This window comes from Aquarana catesbeiana, linkage group LG01 (genome assembly GCF_042186555.1).
Source record: "Aquarana catesbeiana isolate 2022-GZ linkage group LG01, ASM4218655v1, whole genome shotgun sequence".
NCBI lineage: Eukaryota > Metazoa > Chordata > Amphibia > Anura > Ranidae > Aquarana > Aquarana catesbeiana.
Window position 1 is genome coordinate 403,067,149 of NC_133324.1, and position 26,721 is coordinate 403,093,869.

At 40.3% G+C, this 26,721-nt stretch overlaps 1 protein-coding gene across 2 annotated transcripts in view; it reads right to left on the reverse strand.

Annotated features, from left to right (window-relative positions):
• Positions 1-26,721, reverse strand: part of RFX3 (regulatory factor X3) — a 485,917-nt gene that overhangs the window by 96,255 nt on the left and 362,941 nt on the right. For both annotated transcript variants that reach the window (XM_073634946.1, XM_073634940.1), the window contains one exon: positions 19,442-19,516. In XM_073634946.1, coding sequence (XP_073491047.1) covers positions 19,442-19,516 — 75 coding nt within the window. The remainder of the gene's footprint in view (positions 1-19,441; positions 19,517-26,721) is intronic.

Below are 26,721 nucleotides of genomic sequence, written 5' to 3' on the forward strand. Positions count from 1 at the left end.
CTCTAAGGAATGGGAAGAGGTCTTAGCAATCCCCAGGCTCTGTTCTCACTGCTTTTGATGCAAGTTGAGCAGGAATTTACAGATTTTGTGCAATCTTTTGCCAGGTTTGGCCACCAGAAATGTCGCTAGACTAAGTCCATGGTCTTGTATCCCCCAAAGTGGCCTGCCAAGGGATAGTCATGACAGACCTGCAAGATAGCAGTGCGCAAGTTTTGAGGTATAAAGATCTTATTTTCATGCCAGTAGAGTCCATCTTTTTCTTATAGATTCAAGCCCTGAGGTAGGGATGCTATCAGAGATGCCGGACAGACCTGTGATAACAGATCAGATTGAATTAACATAAAATTCCCAACTTGCAGAATAGCGTCCGGTTGAGATGGAACCTCTGATTCAGTGAACATACGAGATAACCGGGTTTTACGTTCTTAGATCCTGGCCAATAAGTAATGTGGAAATTAAAGCGTGAAAAGGAAAGAGCCCATCTTGCTTGTCTAGGTCTGAGACGCTTAGCAGCTCTGAGGTATTCTAAGTTTGTTGTGATCGGTGAAGATCAGTATTTGATGGGCTGCTCCTTCCAAAAGGTAACGCCATTCTTCCAATGCTAATTTTATTGCCAAGAGTTCTCAATCCCCCATATCATAATTCTGCTCTGATGGGCACAGTTTCTTTGAGAAGAATGCCACGGGGTGCATTCGAGATTTTGGTCCTTGACGCTGGGACAGAATGGCACCAACGGCATTTTTTGACGCATCTACCTCTAGAACATATGGCAGAGCAGGATCAGGATGTTTCAGGACTGGAGCAGAGGTAAACAATCCCTTTAGATTATCAAATGTGGCCTGGGCTGCTTCAGTCCATTGAAAGCAACCTTGCTTCTTCATTAGTTGGGTAATGATTGTTATGATGCCGGAGAAATTCTTAATACATTTCCTGTAAAAATTTGCAAAACTGACAAAACGTTGTACTCCTTTTTTATCGGTTGGGGGTGGCCAAGACAGTATAGCTGAAACCTTTTCAGGGTCTATTGCCATACCCCCGGTTGATATCACTAGACCCAGAAAATTAATGGTCTGACGTTCAAATTCACATTTCTCAGCCTTTGCGTATAGTCCATTTTGCCTCAGTCTGTAGAGGACCTGCTTCACATGGATGCGGTGTAATTCCAGGGAAACTGAGAATATGAGAATGTCATTCAGATAATCACAAATAAGTCCATGAGGTCCCTGAAAACGTCATTGACAAAATATGGGAAAGTGGCTGGCGCATTGCAAAGTCCGAATGGCATAACGAGATTTTCAAAATGGCCAAAAACGTGTTCGGAAGGCCATTTTCCACTCGTCCCCCTCACGGATCTTGACCAAGTCGTAGGCACCTTGCAGATCAAATTTTGTGAATACCTTTGCAGAACGAAGTCTCTGAAATAGTTCTATAATCAAAGGAAGAGGGTAACGATTTTTAATTGTAATTCGATTCAATTCCCTGTAGTCCACACATGGATGGAGGGAGTGGTCATTTTTCTCGACAAAGAATATTCCTGCTCCAACTGGAGAAGTAGAGGGTCAGATGAACCCTTTCCTAAGATTCTCAACCATGTACTCTTTAAGGGCCACAAGTTCAGGCTCAGAGAGTGGAAAAATCCTTCCAAATGGAATCTCTGCCCCTGGTAACAGTTCAATAGGGCAGTCATAAGCCCAATGAGGAGGGAGAATGTCTGCTTTTTGTTTATCAAACACGTCCACGAAGGCATGGTACACTGATGGAACAAGCTCTTGTAATTCGGATACAGGATTTTAGCAGCAAATGACTGGAGCAGCATGGTGTGAGGTTTTGAGACAGTTCTGCAAACAGTAAGACGACTAGAAGGTAACCCCACCAGTAATCCAGTTAATTTGGGGATTATGAGCTTGCAAACATGGCATACCCAGGATGATTGGGAACAATGGTGAGGAGAGGACTTCTAGGCATAGCAATTCTTGGTGGTCTGGCAAGATGTTGGCAGGCAAGGGCTGAGTCTTATAGGTGATGGGTCCTGATTTAATACTTGATCCATCGGCTAGCTGTATAGAAAGTCTCTGTTGTTTGGGTTGCAGCGGGATGTTATGTTGCTGGGCGAAGGCATGGCCGATGAAGCAACTACAGGTGCCGGAACCAATTATAGCCTGAGCCCGGAGTGCTCCTTCTGGAAGCTGTAGTGAAACAGGAACAGCGATGTGAGCAGATCTTGTCATGGTCAGGGGACAGAAATCATAAGGAGGAGAATTATGCCCTGTACACACGATCGGACATTGATCGGACATTCCGACCACAAAATCCGTCAGATTTTTTCCGACGGATTTTGTGCCAAACTTGTCTTGCATACACATGGTCGCACAAAGTTATTGGAAAATCCAATTGTTCTGAACGCAGTGACGTAAAACACATACGTTGGGACAATAAACGGGGCAGTAGCCAATAGCTTTTGTCTCTTAATTTAGTCTGAGCATGCGTGGCACTTTGTGAGTAGGATTTGTGTACACATGATCGGAATTTAAACGATCGGATTTTGTTGTCGGAAAATTTTATATCCTGCTCTCAAACTTTGTGTGTCGAAAATTCTGACGGAAAAAGTCCGATGGAGCCCACACACAATCGGAATTTCCGCCAACACAATCCGATCATACTTTTCCGTCGGAAAATCCGACCGTGTGTACAGGGCATTAAGATTTACGGGTCTTGTTAGGGCAAGCGCTGGCGTAGTGACCGGCTCCTCCAGTACAGACAGAGGTTATTCTGCCAACGACGTATCTTTTCCTCTGGTGACAGTGATGGCCGATGAACTTAAGTAGCGGCAGGAGATAATGAAGGAGCAGGAGCAGGTGGATTAGCAGATACCATTGGTAACATCCACGTGGGATGGAACTGGCTTGTCCTCTCGGATCTTCGCTCTCTCAGACGACGATCAATCTGAATGGATAACTGAATAAGAGCTTCCAAGGAGCTAGGTACCCCAACTCGAGCCAGTTCAACTTTTAGTGCATCTGAAAGTCCCAGTCGGAACTGGTAACGAAGTGCTGCATCATTCCATTGTGTATCAGAACTCCACCGCTTAAAGTGGAGTTCCACCCACTTTTACAACTCTTCAGCATCCCTCACTAAACTGTGCACTGCAAACGAATTGGATATTTACATTTTTTTTTTCTCAGCACCTACTGTATTTCTGCTGTATTCATTTTTCACTTCCTCCTCCCTAGCCGTGGCTCATCGCATCATTTCCTGTTTGCAATGTCTTCTGGGAAGGGGCGGCAACTTCCTCTGACACTGCCGTTGCTATGGAAACCTGACCTGAAACCTATTACACTGCTTGTGCTGCACTGAGCATGTGCGAGATCTGCAAGGATGAGATCCAGGAAGAAATACAGTCTGGCTTCAGATGCCCACACTTAAGATGGCCACAGCCTGCTGTAAGTTTATAAAATAACAAACTACTGCTATAAACAAACAAAACAGACCTTAGTTTACAGACTAACTTTACTAGAATACATTAAGCTTGTGTATTATAGGGGTATTTTTATTTAAAAAGTATAATTTTGGCCGGAACACCACTTTAAAGTCCTTTACATAATCCTCTACTGGTCCTCGACCCTGCTGGAGAGCATATAAGCTGGATTCAGCTGTTGCTGTGTGTTGTGGATCATCATACAGCTTAGCCATTTCATCAAGAAATTAGTTCATGGTGTTTAAAAGAGGACTGGCTTGTTCCATCAAGCTGTGGGCCCAGGTGTGAGGCTCCCCCTGGAGTAGTGAGACGATGATCCCCACCTTAGTGCTTTCTAACGAGAAGGTGCTTGGTTGCAGCAGGAAATATAACTGGCAGGCATTTCTGAAAGCGTGGAACTTGCTGTGATCTCCTGAAAACCTCTCAGGTGTAGGGGCTCGGGGCTCTGGAGGTGGAACCACTACTGTGGGTATTTGCGCTGCGGCTGCCTGAGCAGAGATCGAGGGTGATGTGGCTGTCTGGTGCATTGAGGTAGATGGAAAGAGAGACTCCACTCTTTGCTCCAGTTGAGGGTAGCCATCTTGCAGGCCCTAAACTGCTTGAGTAAGGGTGGCAATCTGCTGGTATGGTGCCTCCAAGGGTGAGACCCCCCCTTTTGGACTCCATATGGCTGGATTGTACTGTCATGCACCTGACTGTGGAGCCCAAGATGATGAGGGTGGCCTCTTGCACAAGAGTAGAGGAGACAGGGACTGCTAGGGCAGTGGAAGGGTGCAGGTGCCTGGCAGCTGTAGGAGTGAGCTGTAACTTGAAGACACAGGAGCCCTGCCAGTGGTGGTGTGGAGTCTAGTCACAAGCCTTGTTCAGTGGTAGCCAGGCAGACAGGTGCAGAATCAGAATCAGTTGCAAGGCGGAGAACAGGCAGAAGTCGGTAACGTGCTGGCGGTGAGGTACCAAATCAGGAGGCGGAGCCGTAATCATAAATCCAAGCAGGGGTTGGTAACATAAGCAAGAAGTAGATATAGCAGGCAGGGGTGATCCAAGAGAGTTGTCAGACGTAGCCAGGTCAGAAACAAGGTCAGTAAACATGGATAAGGATCAGGAGCGCAGGAACCAAAGGTGAAGACAATCCAGCACTGAAGCCAGGCAGACTCTCAGTTTAAATAGGCTGCTGGGTGCCAAAATCTACGGATGCGTGCGCACGCTAACGTGTAAGTGCTCGCAATGCATGCGCCAATGCGCATGGCATTCCGGTCCTTGCTCGTCTTGGTCTGTGACTCTGCACATGCGCATTAGAATTAGCACTTGCTGAATGGGCATTCGCAGCTGCTGAATGGGAATGAGCACTTACTGCACGGGAATGAGCACCTGCTGCACGAGTTCCCCCCCGTTGGGAGAAGACAACTGCCCGGCAGGAAGGACAGCCCTGGCAGCACGTTCTGTGTGGATGAGAGAATCATTCAAATTTCATACAGTATAACAAAAAAAATGATCTCAATTCGTCTGCAAAAGTGGAAATATGATATAAGTAAGAACACCCTTTAACCAATATAAATGCTGTATTATCAAGTTGTCTCCTAACAATGGTTCTGAAACTCAAATATACTGTTGCTGTGATAGAATGTGAAATGAGAATATACCACTGACTTCATCTTTAGGCCAATTCATGCATTGTCTTTTTTTTGTATTTTAGAGCATAGAGAAAACAAATGATAAAAAGGTGGGTAGCTGATGAGGGCAACGAAACAAGCAGAAAAGACAATATAACAGTGTAAGGATGGGATCTGCATTGCATTTACAAATAGACCAGAAACTGAATACAAGCACTGAGAGCTTTCCTCTGCCACAGAAGGGCTCAGGACCCAGGTGTACAGAACATGAACATAAAAGATAAACCATCAGGATCAAAGAGTCTTGGCTCCTGCATTTAGAATTCATGTTGTTTTGCAGAAAAAGGGAATGCAGGTGAGGCTTGATATTAGTATCACAAAAGAGTCTCTCTTGGAGAAGGGCACAATGCAGAACATGAATTTCACATCTCATTGATATTCTCTTTGCTGTAAGACAGAATGCTAGCTAGGCATTGCAGCATGCCCAGTGTTCTTGCTACAGATCTATACAATCTATATACAACAGGTTTAAAGAAACTTTTAAAGCAAGACTAGCACTCTTAAAGAGCACTTTTCACTTAATTACCAAATAACGATAACAGGCTTTGCTTACTATATCTGGAAAACTGCAAAGGTGCAACTGTTGCTAAAAAGCAGCCAATCAGATTGCACTTTTCCTTTTCACAAGTATTTTACTTTTCACTAATGAATCAGCCCCATTGTGTTCAAGCAATAAATGAAAACCTATTAAAGTTACATAAACCTACTATTTTGAGGTTCATACTTAGCATACACCTAAGACTGTGTTGCAGGTGCAGTGTGACATTGCAGATTACAGGAGGCTGTAAATTCAGGTACTGTCTACATTCAAAAGTAACTGCATTAACTTCTGTTTTCCTGACTGGAGTTCAGCTTTAAACTGGAACTGTATGTGAACAGAAACATACACAGTTCAAATACAAATATTTGAACTATTTTACCTGCAACTGGAAGTTGTAAATATGAACCAGCAAATAAAGGTGTTGCCTGTCTGGCTATGCAGCATGGTGAGAGATTACTGTACCAGAACAAACTTACAAATGCTTTATAGCACAATCATAAATGTATTTTAACTATGAATTGCCATGGAGATCTGCATTTTGTAATATGTATGATCTCCACAATGCTTGCTTTAACTCCCTAAATGTCGCACTACTGGGAGGTTGTTGCGTGGTCCTATTTACTTGAATGCGGTCCTAACAGGTATATAATTCCTGCCATGGCTGGGAGGCTAAGCATTAAGGCTGTGCCATGGGTACACCCCCAGCCGCTGCCTTTCCAGCTAAAGGGGAACTGTTGAGTGGCAGTAAAAATGTGCTTGACCACACATTATGGCCTGAATAGTACAAAAGTCTACTGGACTTAGTCACATGTTCAATAGTACAGATCAGCTCACATGACATATTAGTTTGTACTTTTGCATATTTAGGAAAAGGTAGGGGCACATGTATTTCTTTGTATAAAAATGCCTGATATTCGGTTGTTATAAAAACACATAAAGCCTACAATTATATCCTAGAGACTGTAATAAAGCAATGTAGTAGAGCTCTAATTAAATTACATACTTACACAAGAGCTAACTGTAAATTCTGACCAACTTAGCGTGTAATGGTAGTGAAAATTCAAGAACGGACATTTCTGAGTAACACCAGTTAAGCATAAACAAATCTATCAGAATTATAGGGGGAAAACTTAAAATAGTTAGACTGCACTATATGGCAATATTTTGATAGAGTAATTAGAAAACTATTTTGATCAATGTTGGAACAAGGGATACATTTTGGTCGTGTCAAAAGTCAGGAAAGAGCAGTTGCTAAAGATTGAGCTGGTATTGACCAGTTTTTGCAAGTGTGATGCAAGTGAGGTTTAGTCAAGTATAACTCCAGGACTGTGGAGTTGGGGCCAGTGAGTTGTGCTTGTTATGCTTGTTTTAGTTATAGTTGTATTACAGCCAAGTGTGTAATCTGCTTAAAATATTGTAATGTGCCAAAATATAACAGCTGGCACTTATCTTTGTGCCTGTTGTATTATTAAAGGAGGAACATGGTCCATGGCTCCTTAAAGCCCCATTGGCTAAAGTCTATCTTTACAAGTCTCATAGGCAAATGTGTAGACTAGTAATCTTTGCTTACAGAAGCTTCTGTCTCATCAGATTATTCTTCTAAGTCGCTTTTTGTTAAAAAAAACATCTGCCTAGAGAAGGCCATCATTGGACAACATCCAAACATAAACTCTTCAATACTTTTACAACAGAACTATAGAAGGTAAGGTAAGGGAAAAGAGATAATCATACTATATTAAAGTTTAGGAAACTAGCTTAATATAATTAAAGCTGAAGATAAAAAATATATACATAATAATTTGGCTGAATGTATTAGTTACAAAAACATTAAAAGTTCTTTTTAAATGTTCTGTGTATGTGTGGCATACAGTGGAAAACTATGAAGCACTTGAACTCTCCACCCTTGGCTAAGGTTTACAGAATATTATTTATCACATATTGTACAAGCAAGTCTGATGGTGAGATCAGTTATATACTCTGACCTTTGCATGTAATCTGTGTTAATTAGACTACAGATACATTTGGAAAAGGTGAATGGTGCTTTGCCTACCCCCAAAGCAGGTCTGATAAGCACAAATTCCCTATTTAGAGAGAATGAATGCACTGGATAGATAATGACCTATTCCTAATTAGTCTTTAATAACGAGGCACAGTACTGATACTGGGCTTATAAAAAATCTCAGTATATTGTGTACTGGATACAGCTATAAGCTGAAAAAAAAACAAAAAAAAAAAAACAATTAAGACTATATTAACAATCAAAGGCCAATAAAGCAGATGCAAGATTTTGAAAAGAACCATTCAGTGGTGCAATTAATAGTCTCTGAATCCAGGAAACATATAGTGAACATGACATGAACATAAACAGATAAGATGAAGATAAACAGAAAAACTAACATACTCCCCCCCCCCCCCCCCACACACACACTCCTCTAAGAGTGGCCAGACAAGGGTTCCTTGCACATACAATTAGTTACCAAGACAACTGCAGGTGCACACATGGAAAACACTTGAGAAGAGGTGTCTCTTTTTTTCATTGTAGGATGTGGGGGGGTGGGGGGTGCCAGAGGTCTACTTAAAAATGAGTCTTGCATACAGCCCTGGCTCAGGGCTTCCTTCACACACAGAAGAAGATCCCTGACAATACCAGACAACTCTTGAGCAAGCACCTTTTTGGTGCATATTTTAGGGGACGATCTTAATTTAAGTCTATGCAATGTAAGGTAACCACAAACAAAGCACAACACAAGACTCTAACCGCTTCTCTACTGGCCACAGTATATATATGTCGCGGTAGGGAAGCGGTTACACTGGGATCATGGTTGAGGCTACAACCATGATCCCGGTATAAATTATTAGGGTTGGGCAGCCACTGGAATACTTTTACAGGTGGCAGAAGGGGGTCCTAGCTGGAGGCATCCAGCTCCGGCCTCACAGTGAGAGGAGCTGAATCTGTTCCTATCACTGTGTGACTTCAGAACCTGGAAGCAACGCACTTCCAGTTCTGGCTCTTTGTTTACTGGCCACTTAACGGCCAGTGAAGCAGCTGATTGGACCAATCCGTGTCTGATCGCCTGCATTGGAGCTGAAAGGAGAGATGGGGGGTCTAATAGACCCCTGATCTCTCCATAAAGAGTACCTGTCTTTGCTATAGCTGTCAAAAGAGATGTTTACATTGCTTTTGACAGCAATAAAAGTGATCAATTTTTTTTATAAAAGAAACACTGTAAAAATAAATAAGATAAAATAAAACAAATAATATTTTTTATTAAAGTGCCCCTGTCACCCCATGCTCACATGGAGTGGAGAATGCACATGTGAGTCCTGTACGCATATATAAACAGTGATCGCACCACACATGTGAGGTATCACCATGAGCGTCAGAGTGAGAGCAATAATTCTAGCATCAGATCTCCTGTGTAAATCTAAACTGGTAACCAGCAAAGGTCTTTAAAGCGTCACTTACTGTATGGATAATAAGGATGAGCTCAGGCGTATTCACAACTCCACATGCTCATGCCCGCGCCTGCCAGGAAGCTGACACTCTACAGCGCTAATCACAGGCAGTGAGACATTTCCTGATTCGTGGCTGCACAGATCGGGAAATGTCTCACTACCTGTGATTAGTGCTGCGGAATGTCAGCTTCCTGGTGGCACGGGCACGTGGAGTTGCGAACACGCCTGAGCGCATCCTTAATGGATAATTTAAAGTACCGTAGTTTGTCACCATTCCATGAGGGTGCGCAATTTTAAAGCGTGACATGTTTGGGTTTTATTTACTTGGTATAACATTATCTTTTACCAAAAAAAAATTATTATATTGTGTTTGTGTCCACTAAAATTTATGAATGTGTATATTTTCCAAAAAAATTGCGTCATAAAACATTGCAACACCCACCATTTTGTTCTCTAGGGCCTTTGCTTTAAAAAAAAATAATTATATATATATATATATATATATATATATATATATATATATATATATATATATATATATATATAATGTTTGGGGGTTCTAAGTAATTTTCTAGCAAAAAAAAGTAGATTTTTACGTGTATGTGAGAAGTGTCAGAATTGGCTCGGCATTGAAGTGGTTAGACTCCAGATAAGAATTACAAGATAAAAATGAACAGCCAAAAGGCTTTTGCTGCAGTATTCACTTTCAATGCAGAGATTTCTCCAACAGTACTGTTCTTCTGCCACTAGATGTCCTCAGTCTGATGACTAGCAACAACCCCCTTCATAATGGCCCAGTCCTGAACTCGTAACTCGTGCCAGTCTGTTACTGGCAAGTGAAAAAGGAGCACAGTGATGAGCTAATCACACTGTTAGTCTTCTCTCACCATATCAGCATGCTTCTTGTCAGCACATGAACTGATTGGCTTCTTGTGCTGCTTCTTACTCTCACACTCTATGATACCAGAGACTTGTGCGTACACAGATGTGCTGCAGGGCTCTGCTGGGACACCAAAGCCTTGTGGCACATCTAAGTACACACAGAATCTGGGGGGTTGGGGCCATTATGAATGTCATTCTCACCTAATCTATTAAATTTGAAAACATATAACATGAATGTCCAAATGTGAGAGGGGGAGGAGGCAGGGCAAAATTAAAGTCAACTTAGGGTGAAGGCCCAAATGGGATCTAGGTGAGGCAAAGGCACTGAGTTGATTCTAAGGCAGAGACATCCAAGCCGTGCCTCTGCTTCACATAAATCCTGCCTTGAGCCGCAGCTGTATTGAAGAAGTTGAGGGCTGCCAGTACGCTTAATGAACCAGATCAATGGCAGGTATTTATCTCTATGGTGCTATACTATGTTTATATGGTAATCAGCAAGGAAGCAGAAGACACCTCTTCTTTCATGTAGTTTAGGTCTCTGCTTTAAGGACCAAGATAATTTAAGAAATGCTTCATTTGAGACAATCAAGCTATGAAGATGTGCACAACAGACAGATCATAACCAGTTCTGACTTTTGCAAGTGGTTGTTATTACATGCAAAGAGTTTCTTGGTTTACAGCCCCCTCTTTGCCTTTTCTTACTACCTACCAAAATGTATTACTATTGCTGGGTATGTTTGCTTGTCAATTTTTTTTATCTCAGAGATTGTCTTACTTAACATTCAGCTGACACTTTGTCTATCAGTACTGCTTGGACCTTGAGGAAGGGGGTACACCCCAAAAAGCTTGTCCTGAAAATTTAGATATTAGTGCAAAATAAAAAGGCATCATGGACAGTACTCAAATGTTGAGACTTGTCAGCAATCCTTCCCTTTTCACATTAGACAAAAGAAAAAAACTTTCAACACGCATTACCTACAACCACCTATTGACTGACCTAGAAAGACTTTTGGCAGGTCCCAGTGGCATGTAATTTGAACACAGGTAAGCAGTATCTGCCAATTCTTTTCAGTTTTATTCTGTTTTTAATCTGTTATAGGCATACTGCTCAAAACAATGATGTACCAAAAATACAGATTCTCTTCAAAGTTGGTTAAATATGGTTTGTGGATACTTTTTAGTTTTCTGTAATTTCTGTGCATTTTTGTTAAAACGTTATATAAAAATATACACATGGTGAACGCGGCTTTTGTGAATTAAAGGTTATTAAAAAAATTCAGTTCCATTTAAATATGCAGAAGCCTCTATGATTTTAAGAAACACAAGCATCAAATGTTGCTTTCTTGTAACCATGGCAACAGAGGGTTTTTTAAATCAGTGAGCAGATACCACTGTCAGTGGACACTGCAGTGTTCATTCCACACTGTGTCTACATTTTATGACGGCAAAAGTCATGTGACCAGGCTCTTGTCCTGCTGACACTTTTTTCCTCTTCCCAAAGCAAGTTAAGAATATTAAGTGTCAGAATGTCCCATTCAAATAAATTCCACTTTATGTAATTGCTTCTCTTCTTTTTCCAGCAGTATTTATTTTAATATAACATTGAGACTGATCATGTCACTTTAGCAGGCCAACCTCCACATTTAGCACACAGTAGGTGAATGGTGAGAGTTTTTGCCAAGCAGTATATAGCAAGTCCCCTTTCACACAGGCATTATGTCTTACCATTTTCAACCCTCTTTTTGCAGATAGAAAACACACAGCAATGTATTTGAAAGGATGTGTGAATATATCCTGATTACCATCAGTATATCTCAGTGTATATCCATGTCTGTTTAGGTCCATGATTAGACATGGAATAGGTTTGTATCCTTTTCTGTGTTTATGCAGGCAAATTGATGAAAATAAATAAATAAATAAATAAATGATGTCATCAACAAACAACAGTTCAGCAAATGTCCATTTATGAATCCGAAATTGAATGTCAAGGGCACATTTGAGACACACAGAAGAGCATAAAAGTTGGTTTTCGGCCTAAACGCTATATGTATAGTAACACAATATACTTTATAATATATACACGCAAACACACACTGTATGTGAACTTAAACAAAAAAGACAAGGTAAAAACAGATGTTATTGTATGTACAATTGAATGTATACAAAACTGAGTGGAACTGAACAGAAGATCGATGGTCAATCTAATGTAAGCTGATCAATGTTTATCTGTATATCCTTGTCTGTTTTTTGTGATGGTGCGGGTGACACCTATGTGAAAGGGGCCTAACAGAGAGAAGAGATGGAGAGAGGGAGACTTTTTCACCAATAAAAATTGAGTTACAATTTAATTGCTCTGATATTTTTGCATCTTCATAAAATGTTACCTTTTTGAGGAACAGATGTCCTAGCAGATATAAAAGGATACACACTCCTTAAAGGGGTTGTAAACCTCAGAATCGAAATATGAACAAAGCATATCCCTCTACTTTTAGGGTATACATAGTGTATACTTGTCTCAATTAAGAGCACTAAGTGTCATTTCTGTTTGCTACTTTGTTCCTCTGCTATCAGCATGAATCACTTCTGACAAGTTTTCCTGACGCCAAGAGAAAAAATGTGACAGGGGAGAAACTTCCAGCTGATTGACAGCCTCAGCTCTGTTCCTGTGTGCTGTGTGAAGGGCTGTTTGTCCCTTCCTTCCAATCAGCTGTCAGAGCTCTCTTCACTGAGCTCCATAGAGTGTAATTTCAGCTCTCTGCCCCATTTTTTCTGACAGCTCAGACAAGCTTTATAATTCAGCACTTTGAAAGGATGCAGAGAAGAGAAGAGAAGAGAAGACTGCAGATAAACAAGTACAACTTATGTAGGAGAATTTGTTTTATATCTGTGCATCACCTGAGGCCTGTCACTTTACTGGATATATGTAAGGATTTAAAACCACTTTAAACAAGTGCGCCATTTGCCTAAGCCCAATCTGGGAGGAAAAGTAACATTTAGTCTGTAAAACCAAATTGTGTCATGTGATTGGTGCAAGTCCACATCTAACATACAACTTTAAGAGTTTTCACACGTTGATTTACTTTTTTGAGTTGTGATTCAATTCAGTCTCTTCCAAAAACATTATAATGGGAACGAGTGTTAAATTGAAACCTAACCTATTCATCTTCCACTATCTGCCATATAACAATATGTACCAAAAACTATTGCTTAAAATGTTCTTGTTACTTAAGCTAGGCTACATCAGGCAGTTAGTCACCTAAATAATTAGAAGGAGTTGGCTCCATTTATCATATACAAACAATGTGCATTAACATGGGTTAGAAATTTGCATTAACATATAAAATGTACACAAAAAACAATACACACATGATTCATGCATGCACATATTATTGGTGTGAATGGTGTGCTTTATTTTATGTGCATATTTGAGTAAATAGATGAATACATTGTGATAATCAAAAACTGCCCTGGCATTGAAATCCATAATACCTTGTATTGTTGTTTTACTGCTCAGGTATTGCAGATCTGGTAGCCTTTAATTTATAGAGTTACACTTTGCTTACATCTTAAGAAACTTCTTATCCAGCAAACTGTAATAACCATTAAATACCTAATTACAAAGAACTATAATTTCACTTTAATGTCCCGATATTCCTTACTCAGATGTATATGATGTAACATCATTACCTGACAAGAATAAAAACAAGTATTACCACTGTGCAATCAACGTAAAAATTATTACATTGATTTCTATTTTTTCTTTAAAAGTTATTTATTGTGTTACTTTTAATAAAGTAGCCACTTTACCCTGGTAATCCATGCTAAATAGTAATACGTCATTATACGCCATATGACCTGATATGCCTTAATGAGAGAAGCAAAGCATGCCATTTGTCTTATGAGTGATATTAATGTTTTATCACATTCTGGCATCTACATTACATGCTTTGGCATTAAGATTATATAATATATTGGCCCAGAACACTGGCTATCTTGTTTCCCAAAGCTACTGATTTCCAGAGCTACTAATAAAGTGTTACCTACATTACAGTCTTGCAGTAGGCGCAGAGATATTTGTAGGTCATATTACGGTATATGCCAGGAGGAATGCCTTTTAGAAACAAGGGGTTTGACATCTAATCCCTTAACATCTTATTCACACCCATATTACAAAAATAAGGACCAACCTGTAGCTTTGAATGCATTTACTGAGTATTTTGGGGTGGGCCTACACTTTATTTTATGGAGGTGCACTAAAGCTGTAGCATGGGGCTTGTCAAGTGTAAATTGATTTAAAGTGAAATGATAGCTAAAATGTTTCTTTGGATTTAGAGTGTCGAAGGGGTAGAACCGCTGTCAGGTTTTTATAAGTTACACTTTGAATTCATGTAAAAATAGGACATTTATACCACAACTAGTACAAAACATTAACCGATTATTTACTTGCCACACTTGCCTCTGCTCGCCTCTCTGTGATGTCAGAGCAGAGTCAAGTGAGCATAGTTTGCTCTAAGCATGGGAGAAGGTAGATGCCTTACAGAGTCAAGGGGGTATTTCAGAAAAAATAATATTACTGGCCCTATGAAGATCTGACCTCTATGGACTTTGATCTTGGAAATGTGACAGATGATACTGCACCACTTGCTTTAGAGAACAATATTGGGTTAATTTTGCAGAGATGCCTCTTCATGCTTAAGCCGGTTTCTGACATCTGTTGCTTACAAGTTAAAATACGTATTTTTTGCTAGAAGATTACTTAGAACCCCCCAATATTTTATATATATCTATATATATATATAGATATATATAGATATAATTTTTTAGCAGAGACCCTAGAAAGTAAAATGCAGATCGTTGCAATATTTTATGTCACACGATATTTGCCCTGTCACGAGTGATCGCGGGAGCCCGGTAGTCATCGCGCCCGCCGGGCACTCACATTGGCTCCATGTACACGCCGCGGGCACGCGCACGTCCCTAGTGGCCAAAGGCGAAGCGACATAACATAATGTAGTTTCACCCAAAGGCGAAGCGACGTAACATAATGTCGTTTCACCCAGCTGTGCCATTCTGCCGCGGCTGGTCGGGTCGGCAAGAGGTTAAAAAAAAAAGAAAACAGTAAAGTTAGCGCAATTTTTTTGTATAATGTGAAAAATGTTATGCTGAGTAAATAGCTACCCAGCATGCTTTGAAATTGCACACACTCATGGAATGGCGACAAACTATGATACTTAGAAATTTCCATAGGCGACGCTTTAAACATTTCTACAGGTTACCAGTTTAGAGGTACAGAGGAGGACTGGTGCTAGAATTATTGCTCTCGCTCTAATGATCACGGTCATACCTCACATGTGTGGTTTGAACACCGTTTACATTTGTGGGCGTGTCTTAAGTATGCGCTCGCTTCTGCGCATGAGCACGGAGGGACGGGGCACTTTCATTTTTTTCTTATTTAATTTGTTTTATTTTTACACTGTCTCTTCAAAAAAAAAAATTCTAATCATTTTTTTTTTTTTTTAAAATAAATATTTAAAGTTATACAAGCAGTTGTTTCGTAAAGCATTATCACATCAATACAAGACAAGGTTAATAAATAGTAACCAAAGGGTGTATAGGCAAAATATAACAAGACCGAAGGTCTATTATGCAATGCAATCTGGGAGACCGTTCTAGTTGGGGGAGGGGGGTAAAGGTGATGAGGAGGGTATGGTTATGAGTTGCGCTAAGAGAGAAGATTAGTGGTTATGAGAGTAGAAGCTTTCCAGAGAGTCGAATTATAATAATTTTTATTGCTGTCACAAGGAATGTAAACATCCCTTGCGATAGTAATAGTCAGTGACAGGTACTCTCTGTGGAGAGATCTGGGGTCTATAAGATCCCAAATCCCTTCTTTGCACTTAAAAGCATTGGCAGTTTCAAATGCGGTTGTTTTTTTAAACTTAGCGCCTTTAAGTCTTCAGTAAACCGGAAGTGATGTCATGACTTCCGGGTTACTAGATCCGAGACCTGATTGAAGCCGATTGCGGCTACAATCAGGACTTCGGCCAGCCAGAGGGACAGGAGAGCCACGGAAGGTGGGGGGGGATGTCCCCTCCTGCTCCTTGGAATAACAGCCAAGCGGCTGCTAGCTGCATCGGTTGTCATCCCAAGAAAGCTGACCATTTGCTATAAAAAACGGGGTGATGCGTGAAGCTGCAGGCACCACTCCATTACAACCCCTTCAAGCCGAGGCCACATATTTGCGTACGGTCGGCGTAAAGGGGTTATTCATGAAAAACATGTTTGTATGTATTGGAAAGAATTGAAAGCTTGTGACAATGCAAATCCAATATGTTTTTTCTATAATCGTTTTTAGATAAAGTGGTGCAAAAAAATAATGCATCTATGATTTATACTAACCATGGAAACATAATAGTCCCCATTATTTTACATTTAAAGTGGTTTCAAAAGTGTATGGGATGTAGATACAGCTTCTTTAATAACTACAGTGTGGAATTTGTATTAAATTTGTTTCCTTACTGGGGAGACTTTCCTTAGAGGTAGAAAGGGGAAATCTAACTATGGAAATTCTGTAGTCTGTACATAGGTGAGAAAAAAAAAAACTTTAGACAGATATATACTTAAAAAAAGGTGCAAAATAACTATAGTAAGAACAGAGAAGTGAATAAGTAAGAACAAGGACATTTCACTTTATTTCAGGGCATGTTATGATTTTTTTACTGTTGGCCTTTTATGCTGAAAAATAAAACCTACAACACCAATTCAAAAAAAGTTGGATTACTGTGTAAAACCTACATAAAAACAGAATGCAATGGTTTGCTAATCTCATAAACCCGTATTTTGTTCCCAATAGAAAAAAGACATCCACTGATGTAGAGCGGACACAGACACAGCTGCTGCTCTCTATGGTGCGGTCGGATGGAAATGGACCGCCTGTCCAATATTGATTTGATAAACATTTGCGCAAATATCGCGCTGCCTTAAAAATCAGTAGCACCTTCTTTTTATTCTACTGGCCATGTGCTTTCAGAAAATGTATGGTTTGAGGGGTCTTTTACAAATTCTGAAAGCTGTAAGTGAAAAATGAAAACTTCCAGATTGCTAGAGAAAATTTTGGGTACGTTCGATTTTCACCATTTTGTAAAAAGGCGCAACTTAAAATTTACAAATATTTGTTATTTATCAACTCCATACAGGTTAAGCTTTTATATTTAGTAGGGATTTAGCAGGAAATTTGTAAAATTAGCTGTGTTTTTATCTGCTAATAATAGTTTTAGTGTATTTCTTGCGAATATATTGGTTTGATAAATGTTTGAGCAAATACCGCGGTGTATAAAAAATCAGTAGCACCTTCTTTTTATTCTAGAGATCATATGCTTTAAGAAAATAAATGGTTTTGGGGGTCTTTCACAAATTATGAAAGCTGTAAGGGAAAAATGAAAACCTTCAGATTTTTAGAGAAATTTGGATATTTACATTTTTGCGTACGTTTGATTTTCACCATTTCGCAAAAAAGCGCAATGTAAAAATTGCAAATATTTGTTATTTATTAACTCAATACAGGTTAAGCTTTTATATTTAGTATGAATTTTGTAAAATTTGCTGTGTATTTATCTGCTAACCATGATTTTAGTGGATTTTTAGTAAAAATATTATATTGATAAACAATTGCGCAAATATCGTGGGACCTTAGAAATCGATAGCACCTTCTTTTTATTCTACTGGCCATGTGCTTTCAGAAAATATATAGTTTGGGGGGGCTTTTACAAACTTTGAAAGCTATAAGTGAAAAATAAAAAAGCAAAGGAAAAATTGCAAAAATGGTCTGGCCACCTGAGGGTAATAATGGAGCATAAGGCCTGGCAGCGAAAGGGTTAAAATGGAATGGGCAGCTTGCACATCTGGAAAGGCGCCAACAATGCTGAAAGATGTATCCAGGTTTTAGAGCAGCATATTCTACCATCCAGAAAACTTATTTTTTCAGGGAAGTCCTTGAATATTTCAGAAGGACAATGCTAAACCACATACTGCTTCTTTGAGAACAGCATGACTTTGTAGTAGAAGAGTCAGGGTGCTTAACTCGCCTGCTTGCAGTCCAGACCTTTTACCAACTGAAAATGTTTGGCTTATCTTGAAAACAAAAAAGCAAAAACAAAGACCCAGGACTGTTGAGCAGTTAGAATCCTATATCAGGCAGTAATTGAACAACGATTCTCTCCCAAAACTCCAGCAACTGGTCTCCTCGGTTCACAAACATTTACAGTGTTGTTAAAAGAGGAGGGGGTGCTACAAAGTGGTATACATAGCCCTGTCCCAACTTGTTTAAGACATAATACTGTCATTTCAAAACAACCTTATTTTTTCTTGGTAAATGGTCAATTTTCTCAGTTTAAACATTTGATATGTTTTCTATTGTGAATAAAATATTGGTTTATGAGATTTTCAAATCATCACATTTTGTTTTTATGTAGATTCTACACAGCATCTCAACTTTTTTAAAATTGGTGCTGTACAATTTTGGAGTGAAAGACATAGGGGGTTATTTACTAAAGGAAAATCCACTTTGCACTGAAAGTGCACTTGGAAGTAAAGTCGCTGTAGATCCGAGGGGGACATGCAAGGAAAAAGAAAAACAGCATTTTAGCTTGTACATGATTGGATGATAAAATCATCAGAGCTTCCCCTCATTTCAGATCTACTCCTTAGATTTAGAGCGACTGCACTTCCAAGTGCACTTTCAAGTGCACTTGCAGTGCAAAGTGGATTTGCCTTTTGTAAATAACCCCCATAGTGCCCAGTGGCCTGATAAAAGTTACTAGTTCAAAAGGACCTCCTTGATTTGTACTGTTTGGAGTTCAATGCCTACGACAACTTCCACAAAATGCAAGACATTAGAGATCTGTCTCCTCCAACCAGTTGCGGGGGTCATATTGTATTACAGGAAAAAGATAAAAACGCGTACCACTATTCCTCTGCAATACATGGCTATTACTTTTTACAGTCAACTTCAGTTTTGTCACGTTAACAAGAACAATAATGTACAGCGAGAATGTAAAGTGTAATATCAAGTGAACATGTATTTAAATAGGTAAAATATTTTAATATACTGATCCACATAAAATAAAATAAGGATAAAACAAGCCATATCTTGCAGTGTATTCAGAGGACAATTGAAAAGCACAAGTTCCAGATACATAATTTAATGCAAATACAAAATTAAGTGATTATTAAAATGTATTTGTGAATGACCGACTTATTCTAATTGAAATGAAATAACTTAATAACACTTTCATTTTGAAAGGATAAATGAAAAAGGAACTTGTGCTTTTGAAAAATGAAATGCACAAAATATGAAATAAAAGAAATAGCCAGAAATCATGCATGCAGAAGGGAGGTAGCATTAAAAGATATACTTACATGGCTGTTGAGAAGTGAACTTCTGTGACTTGAAAGGCCGTCAGACTTTTGCAGTGTCTCTATCGCCATTTCAATCTGATAATAGATGTCATTGAAAACAGGCTCAAGACAAGATAGCATTAAAAAGCAAAAGCATCACTGACAGATTTTTTTTTAAAGGTTCATCAAGATTATTATTTAAAACAGTCAACAAATACAAAGAAAATAAAACAAAGACAGCATGCAGTTCATTATCTCAGCACCCACCACCAAATCAAATAAGGAAGAGTCCTCAATAACACAAAAGCAACCCGTAACCAAATACATAAAAAATCATAAATCAGTGATAGATGTGTAGTACAAGTGTGGCTGTGGCATAAGCTTTCTGCTGATAGCTGGTTAGTGTAGACCTACTGTTAGGGTCCCCATTCACATAGGTTGTTTAGCCAGTTCTCCTAAACACTTTTCCTCCTACAAGCAGTGTTTTGCCAGAAAAAACTCTAGGAGCATCAAGCGCTTGGGCATTAATTTCATTGGCCAGAGTAATAATTTATTCTGACCACTGAAATGAATTAACGTTTAAGCGTTTGACACACCTAGCATTAACAGACATTTAGAAGCTTTAGCGCGCGTCAAGCCTTTTTTCTGCCAAAACGCTGCTGCTTCTGGACGTGCAGGCAGTGGGTTTTTTTTCTGCCAATAAACACCCTATGAGTGCTGAGGCACATAGGCCAACATAAAGGGGCGTTTAGAGGGGAAAAAAACTTCAGACCCCCCTAAAAGCAATATTTTTAATGTTCAGTGTGCATGAGGCCTAAAGTATATGGACATCCAATCACTAAAAGCTCAAATAATCATTTGTTAAAATAATACATGGTGATCCTGCTGTGAAGGTCAATGTGCAGACACTTCCTGTTTTAGGGTGACAATGCTCTGTCCCTGTCTTCTAAATGTTTTCCTGCATTGTCGACCGTTCACACATTCTTCCAATGGAAACTACAAGTGGCCTTGTTGACACACATTGTGCAGGCATGGTCCACTGTTTTATCAAGATGCACTCTGAGAGAGAAATGTCATGCAGCGGCTGCTGCAGTGCATATAGACGGGAAGTGGCTGTAAAGAGACTGAAGGAGATTATAGCAGTGATATAAACTGAAAACAGTATTTTATTTTATAAAATGGCAGTTGTTTATGATTTCCATCTAGTTAAAATTTACATCTTCTTTAACCACTTCAGCCCCGGAAGAATTTACCCCCTTCCTGACCAGAGCACTTTTTGTGATTTGGCACTCTGTCGCTTTAACTGACAATTGCGTGGTCGTGCGATGTTGTACCCAAATAAAATTGACGTCCTTTTTTTCCCACAAATAGAGCTTTCTTTTGGTGGTATTTGATCACCTCTGCGTTTTTTATTTTTTGCGCTATAAACTAAAGAATAGCGACAATTTTGAATAAACTGATTATTTTTTACTTTTTGCTATAATAAATATCCCCCAAAAATATATAAAATGTTTTTTCTCTCAGTTTAGGTCGATATGTATTCTTCTACATATTTTTGGTAAAAAAACCCAGCAAAAAGCGTAAATTGATTGGTTTGCGCAAAAGTTATAGCGTCTACAAAATAGGGGATAGATTTATAGCATTTTTATTATTCATTTTTTTTTATTAGTAATGGCGGCGATCTGTGATTTTTATCGGGACTGCAACATTACGGCCGACACATCGGACATTTTTGACACTATTTTGGGACCATTGTCATTTATACAGCAATCAGTGCTATAAAAATGCATTGATTACTGTGTAAATGACACTGGCAGTGAAGGGGTTAACCACTAGGGGGCAGTGAAGGGGTTAAGTGTTTAGTAGGGAGTTATTCTAACTGTGAGGGGGCTGGACTTCAACACACAGGACAGTGATCACTGCTCTTGATGACAGAGAGCTGTGATCACTGTCCTGTTACTAGGCACAACGGGGAAATGCTTTGTTTACAAAAGCATCTCCCCATTCTTCCTCTCCGTGACACAATCGCGGGCACCCGGCGGACATCAAGTCCACGTGACCCGTGGTCACTACGGCGGCACACGCGTGCTCGCAACACCGCTTCTTAAAGGGGACGTACCTGTACGCCCTTTTGCCTGCAAATGCTATTCTGCCGACGTACATTGGCGTGTGCTGGTCGGCAAGCAGTTAAGGCTGGATTCACACCTTTGCAGTATGTGAACACAAAGCACGTTAACATGCGTTACTTTGCATGTTATGTTATGTCAAGGATATTCATTGATTTGAATAGGTTCCCAAGTGCAATAAAAAGCACTAAAAAAGGTGCATGTACTTTTTCTGAAAAGCGGCATACCCCAACGCATCATAGTATGTTACCATATGATATGGTGCGCTAAAATGCGCAATTGCCAAGGTGCATTAGGGTGACATTAACAATTTATGGCACCAGAGCATCACAATGCGAAACTTCTTTCATTTGCATTGCCATAACATATATGCTCCTGCAGCGCAAAAGTGTGAACCCAGTCTGACACTTACAAGTCAGCAAGCTATTGGTGCAACATTGTCACAAAAAAGTGTAGGCACCATTATCATTCTGTATAAATATATATAAAAAGAACCGTTGATGATCACTGAGCAATCAAAATAAGGTAACCTAGGATGGATACAGTTTGCTCTTATGCCGCGTACACACGATCAGAAATTCCGCCAGCAAAAGTCCGTGGAGAACTTTTGGTCGGAAAATGCGACCGTGTGTATGCTCCATCGGACTTTTGCTGGCGGAATTCCAGCCAGCAAAAGATTGAGAGCAGCTTCTCAATTTTTCGGTCGGAAAAAGTTTCGATCGGAAATTCTGATCGTCTGTACCAATTCCGACGCGCAAAATTCCTACGCATGCTCGGAAGCATTGAACTTAATTTTCTCGGCTCGTCATAGTGTTGTACGGCACCGCGTTCTTGATGGTCGAAAGTTCAGCAAACTTTTGTGTGACCGTGTGTATGCAAGCCAAGCTTGAGCGGAATTCCGTCAGAAAAACCATCCAAGGTTTTTCCGACGGAAAATCCGCTTGTGTGAACGCAGCATTAGAGGTATTTTTACCTAATTTTTTGGTATGATCAGGCACCAATCTTGGTTTAGCCTAGCTGTACAATTTGTGGCCTGACTGTCTGGATGATACAACGTCCAATACTGTGCACACCAAGAATTCTTCCTACCAAACAAGTTTTCATTGGTACAAAAAACAAGGTGTACAAAGGATACATTATCACAGAAGGCGTCAAACAAGGGTGACAATATGACCAGCATGGAACAAGTAAAAAAATCTCATATACAAAGGAGACTGCGGTTAGGTACAAAAAAGGATATGTGTATAGTGATGAGTAATATATGAAACAGTTTACTCATGGTACAGTACATACACAATTTCCTCATAATTCCTGGTTTATTAATGGGTGGTAGGAGAGGCGTGACAGCATACATTCCGGATCGTACAGGAGAGGATATATTAGTCCAAGGTCTCCGGAGCCTGTAGCCACCTATCCCAAATTTTACCATATTTTGTAGGTCATCCTCTATGGGAGTATATAAGCTTTTTGTATTTCAGGCTGTTATTCCCTTCCATCAACCACATTCTAAACTCAGGAGGAGTGGGCCTCATCCACTGCTTTCCTATGGTTTTCCTGGCAGAAAACAGTGTTTCATTTAAAAATATTTTAGTAATTTTGTTGATGTTTGGCTCTGGATATATACCAAGTAAGCATGGCTTAGGGTGCAAGGTGATGGGGGAGTATTGCACGATTTGTGTCCAGAAGCCTTGTACCCTAGGGCAGTCCCAGATCAGAAGGTAGAACGTTCCTGACGCCTGATTACACCATACAGTTGGTGGTTTGGTCACGTTTATACCGCAATACCCGGAGTGGAGTGAGGTATGCCCGGTGGGTGATGTATATTTGCGTGAGGCGGTCTGAAAGTTTAGGGGACACCAGTTTGCAGTTATCAAGGGCTTCGCACCATTCCTCATCCTCTATCGCCCCAATATCCTCCTCCCATCTGGTTTTAAGTACATAAGCTGACCTGGATGCCGAGGGCGTGAGTAGCATGCTATAGAATGTGGATATCAATTTCTTGGGGTCAAGGCTGCATAAAGGGGTTCACTTCTAGTGAGGGGGACCAGTTGGGAATTGTGTTCTATGCGCATGGCGAAGTTGAAGGTATCTGAAAAACATTTGGGGCAAAAGCCCGTGTTCAGCTCTCAGCATGTCAAACACCTTCAGGTCGCCATTAGAGACCAGGTAGGATAAGTAGTATACCCCTCTGGATCCCCATAGCTCAGAGTCAGGCATGGAGCAAAACGCCAATAGATTAAGATTGTACCAGAGTGGGGTGTGTTCATGTAAGGGGGGCAGTTGTAGTTTGGCTGTTGCTATGGCCCATATGCGCCTGTAATGATGGAGCAGAGACGTCTTGTCTTTAGTCAGGTTTACCATTTGCAACAGCCGTGTCCAATCATGAAAACAGAGTGTAAATAATGTGTGCATGTTATGTGCCAATATTTTCCATTGGGCTGCCTCAGAAGGGAGGGCAAGCGCCGCCCGATTACATAGAGCAAGGATCTCCTGCTTACTTGGTGGCCGCTGTTATATGAAGTCCCGCCTTTTGGACCGGCTCCTATGATAGGCAGCACACTAGTCCAATGCCGAGATGTGACATCTATCATGGGAGCCAGTCCAGGAGGCGGGACTTCGTATAACAGCAGCAACCGAGTAAGCGGGAGATCCCTGCTCTGTGTAATCCGGTTGCTCTAATCTCCATGCACTGGTAAGGCTGTAGATGGGCACTGATTGGGCTGCATTGATGGAAAATGGTGAGGCTGCAGATGAGCACTGATTAGGCTGCATTGATGGGCAATGGTGAGGCTGCAGATGGGCACTGCTCAGGCTGCATTGATGGGCAATGGTGAGGATGCATTGATGGGCACTGGTGAGGCTGTAAATGGGCACTGATTGGGCTGCACTGATGGGCAATAATGAGGCTGCAGATGGGCAATGGTGAGGCTGCAGATGGGCACCGATCAGGCTGCAATGATGGGCAATGGCAAGGCTGCATTAATGAGCAATGGCAAGGCTGCATTGATGGGCAAAAGCGAGGCTGCATTGATGGGCAATGGTGAGGCTTCATTGATGGGCGATGGTGAGGCTGCATTGATGGGCACTAATCAGGCTGCATTGATGGGCGCTAATCAGGTTGCATTGATGGGCACTAATCAGGCTGCATTGATGGGCAATGGTGAGGCTGCATTGATGGGTAATGGTGAGGCTGTGTTAATGGGCAGTGGTGAGGCTGCAGATGGGCACTGATCAGGCTGCATTGATGGGCAATGGTGAGCTGCATTGATGGGCACTGGTGAGGCTGTATTGATGGGCACTAACCCTTATTTTGCTTTAAAGTTCTTTATTTAAAACTTAATTTTTTTTCCTGAAACTTCCCTCTTAAACGTGTTATACGCGGATAAATACGGTGCTATTCCACTCATTAAAATACAAATCAATTTATAACTTTTTTGAAATGCATTTTTCTGGATATTTTTGTTGTTATTCCGTCTTTCACTGTTAAAATAAACCTATCATTAAAATTATAGACTGATAACTTCTTTGTCAGTGGGCAAATGTACAAAATCAGCAGGAGATACTTTTTTCCCTCACTGTATATGCAGTAAAGCATGCTTGTTACAGTATACTCACTGTGGAACCTAAGGGGTTAATCCTCTGCATTGCTTAAAAAGGCTGTTTAAACCTGTCTTCTCTGATCCTCCCCTTCTTTCACGGTCCCCAATCTCCTGATAGTACAGAGCCTTGGGGGCACTCTGCACATGCTCAGTTTGGTGTGTATTGCTACAGTTTTTTTTTTGGGGGGGGGGGGGGTGCATATGATCATCACAGGGCCAATCAGCACTTTTCAGACAGAGGGTCGGGGGTCATGCAGCCTCATAGGACAGTCAGAGAAAAATGAAAACTCCTCCTATGATCTTTAACCAGACACTCATAAAAGTCACCATATTCAGAAGACGGATATACTGTATACTGCTGATGAAAAAAGGCATTTAGCAGTTTATATTTACTAAAAGAATTGCATTCCCATGTTCTGTGTACTGTGGGAGACCAGATATAGTGAATGCAGGGTCCTGGGTTTAGTAACACTTTGGGCTAAAATTGGTAAGTGATACGCATTTCTATTTGTAGATCGACTGACAATTTCACAAATTGTTTTAAATAATCAGCAGTGGCTGTCTACTATTAATCTGTTGCTGGGTACAAATACCTTTGGCCCTATGCTCTGCATGTCATTTTTATAGATGAAGTATAACTGCAAGAGCCTTTGGGAGCTTTTCATACACACATATATATTATATCGGTATAGATTATTTATATTGGCTCCTGGAGACTCTTATATCCCCTGTGCCCCACCCGTTCTTCCTTCTATATGGAATGTGATGAGTGCCTGATTAGCAAAGTGTCCAAATAAAAATTGTAAGTGGATTTATTATGTCATCAGCACCCATTATGTTTAAATGTGTGTTTTACATATTCTGATAAGAATATATGAAGTGATTTTTGTAGATGTATTACCTCATATTCATTTCATGAGAAAGCAGATTTAATATCTGGGAAACAAGTGGTCTCATCCCTTATTGATCAACTGTAGATGTCTACTGCTAATTTGTTCCTGTTTATAAACATTGGCCCAATGGGATATATGGGATAATGTTTAAGTAAGTGCCTGCATAGCAGAGTGCACAAATAAAAATTTTTATTACCTCCTATTCTTTTCCTGGGCAAATAGATATCTGGAAAATATGTTGAAAAGTGGTCTCATCCCTCTGCAAATAGCAGCTTGAGAAGGTAAAGATAATTGAACCTGGGTATCAACAAGCACATTTATTGTATATAAGTTAAGCAATAAGCCTTGAGACGATAGGAGGATATTACACTTGCTGATATATTTTGCAGAATGCAAAGAGGATCTTTGTAATTGCACACCAAATAATACTCTAGTAATGTCTTTAGAATTTAAATATCGTTTTTATGACCATGTTCTTGACTAATGTTACCATTAATGTTCCATTCCCTAAATAGGTTTGTTTGTACATGTTTGGTGTACATAAGGGTTTCTATGCTAGTCTCCACCAAACACCACTATTTCTCTGTGCCAGCTTGGTCTTCCCAAAGTCAAGATATACACTGGGGAGAGGGAAAGTCAACTTTTTTTTTTACCTCTTGTGACATTACAGTATGAGTGAGCAC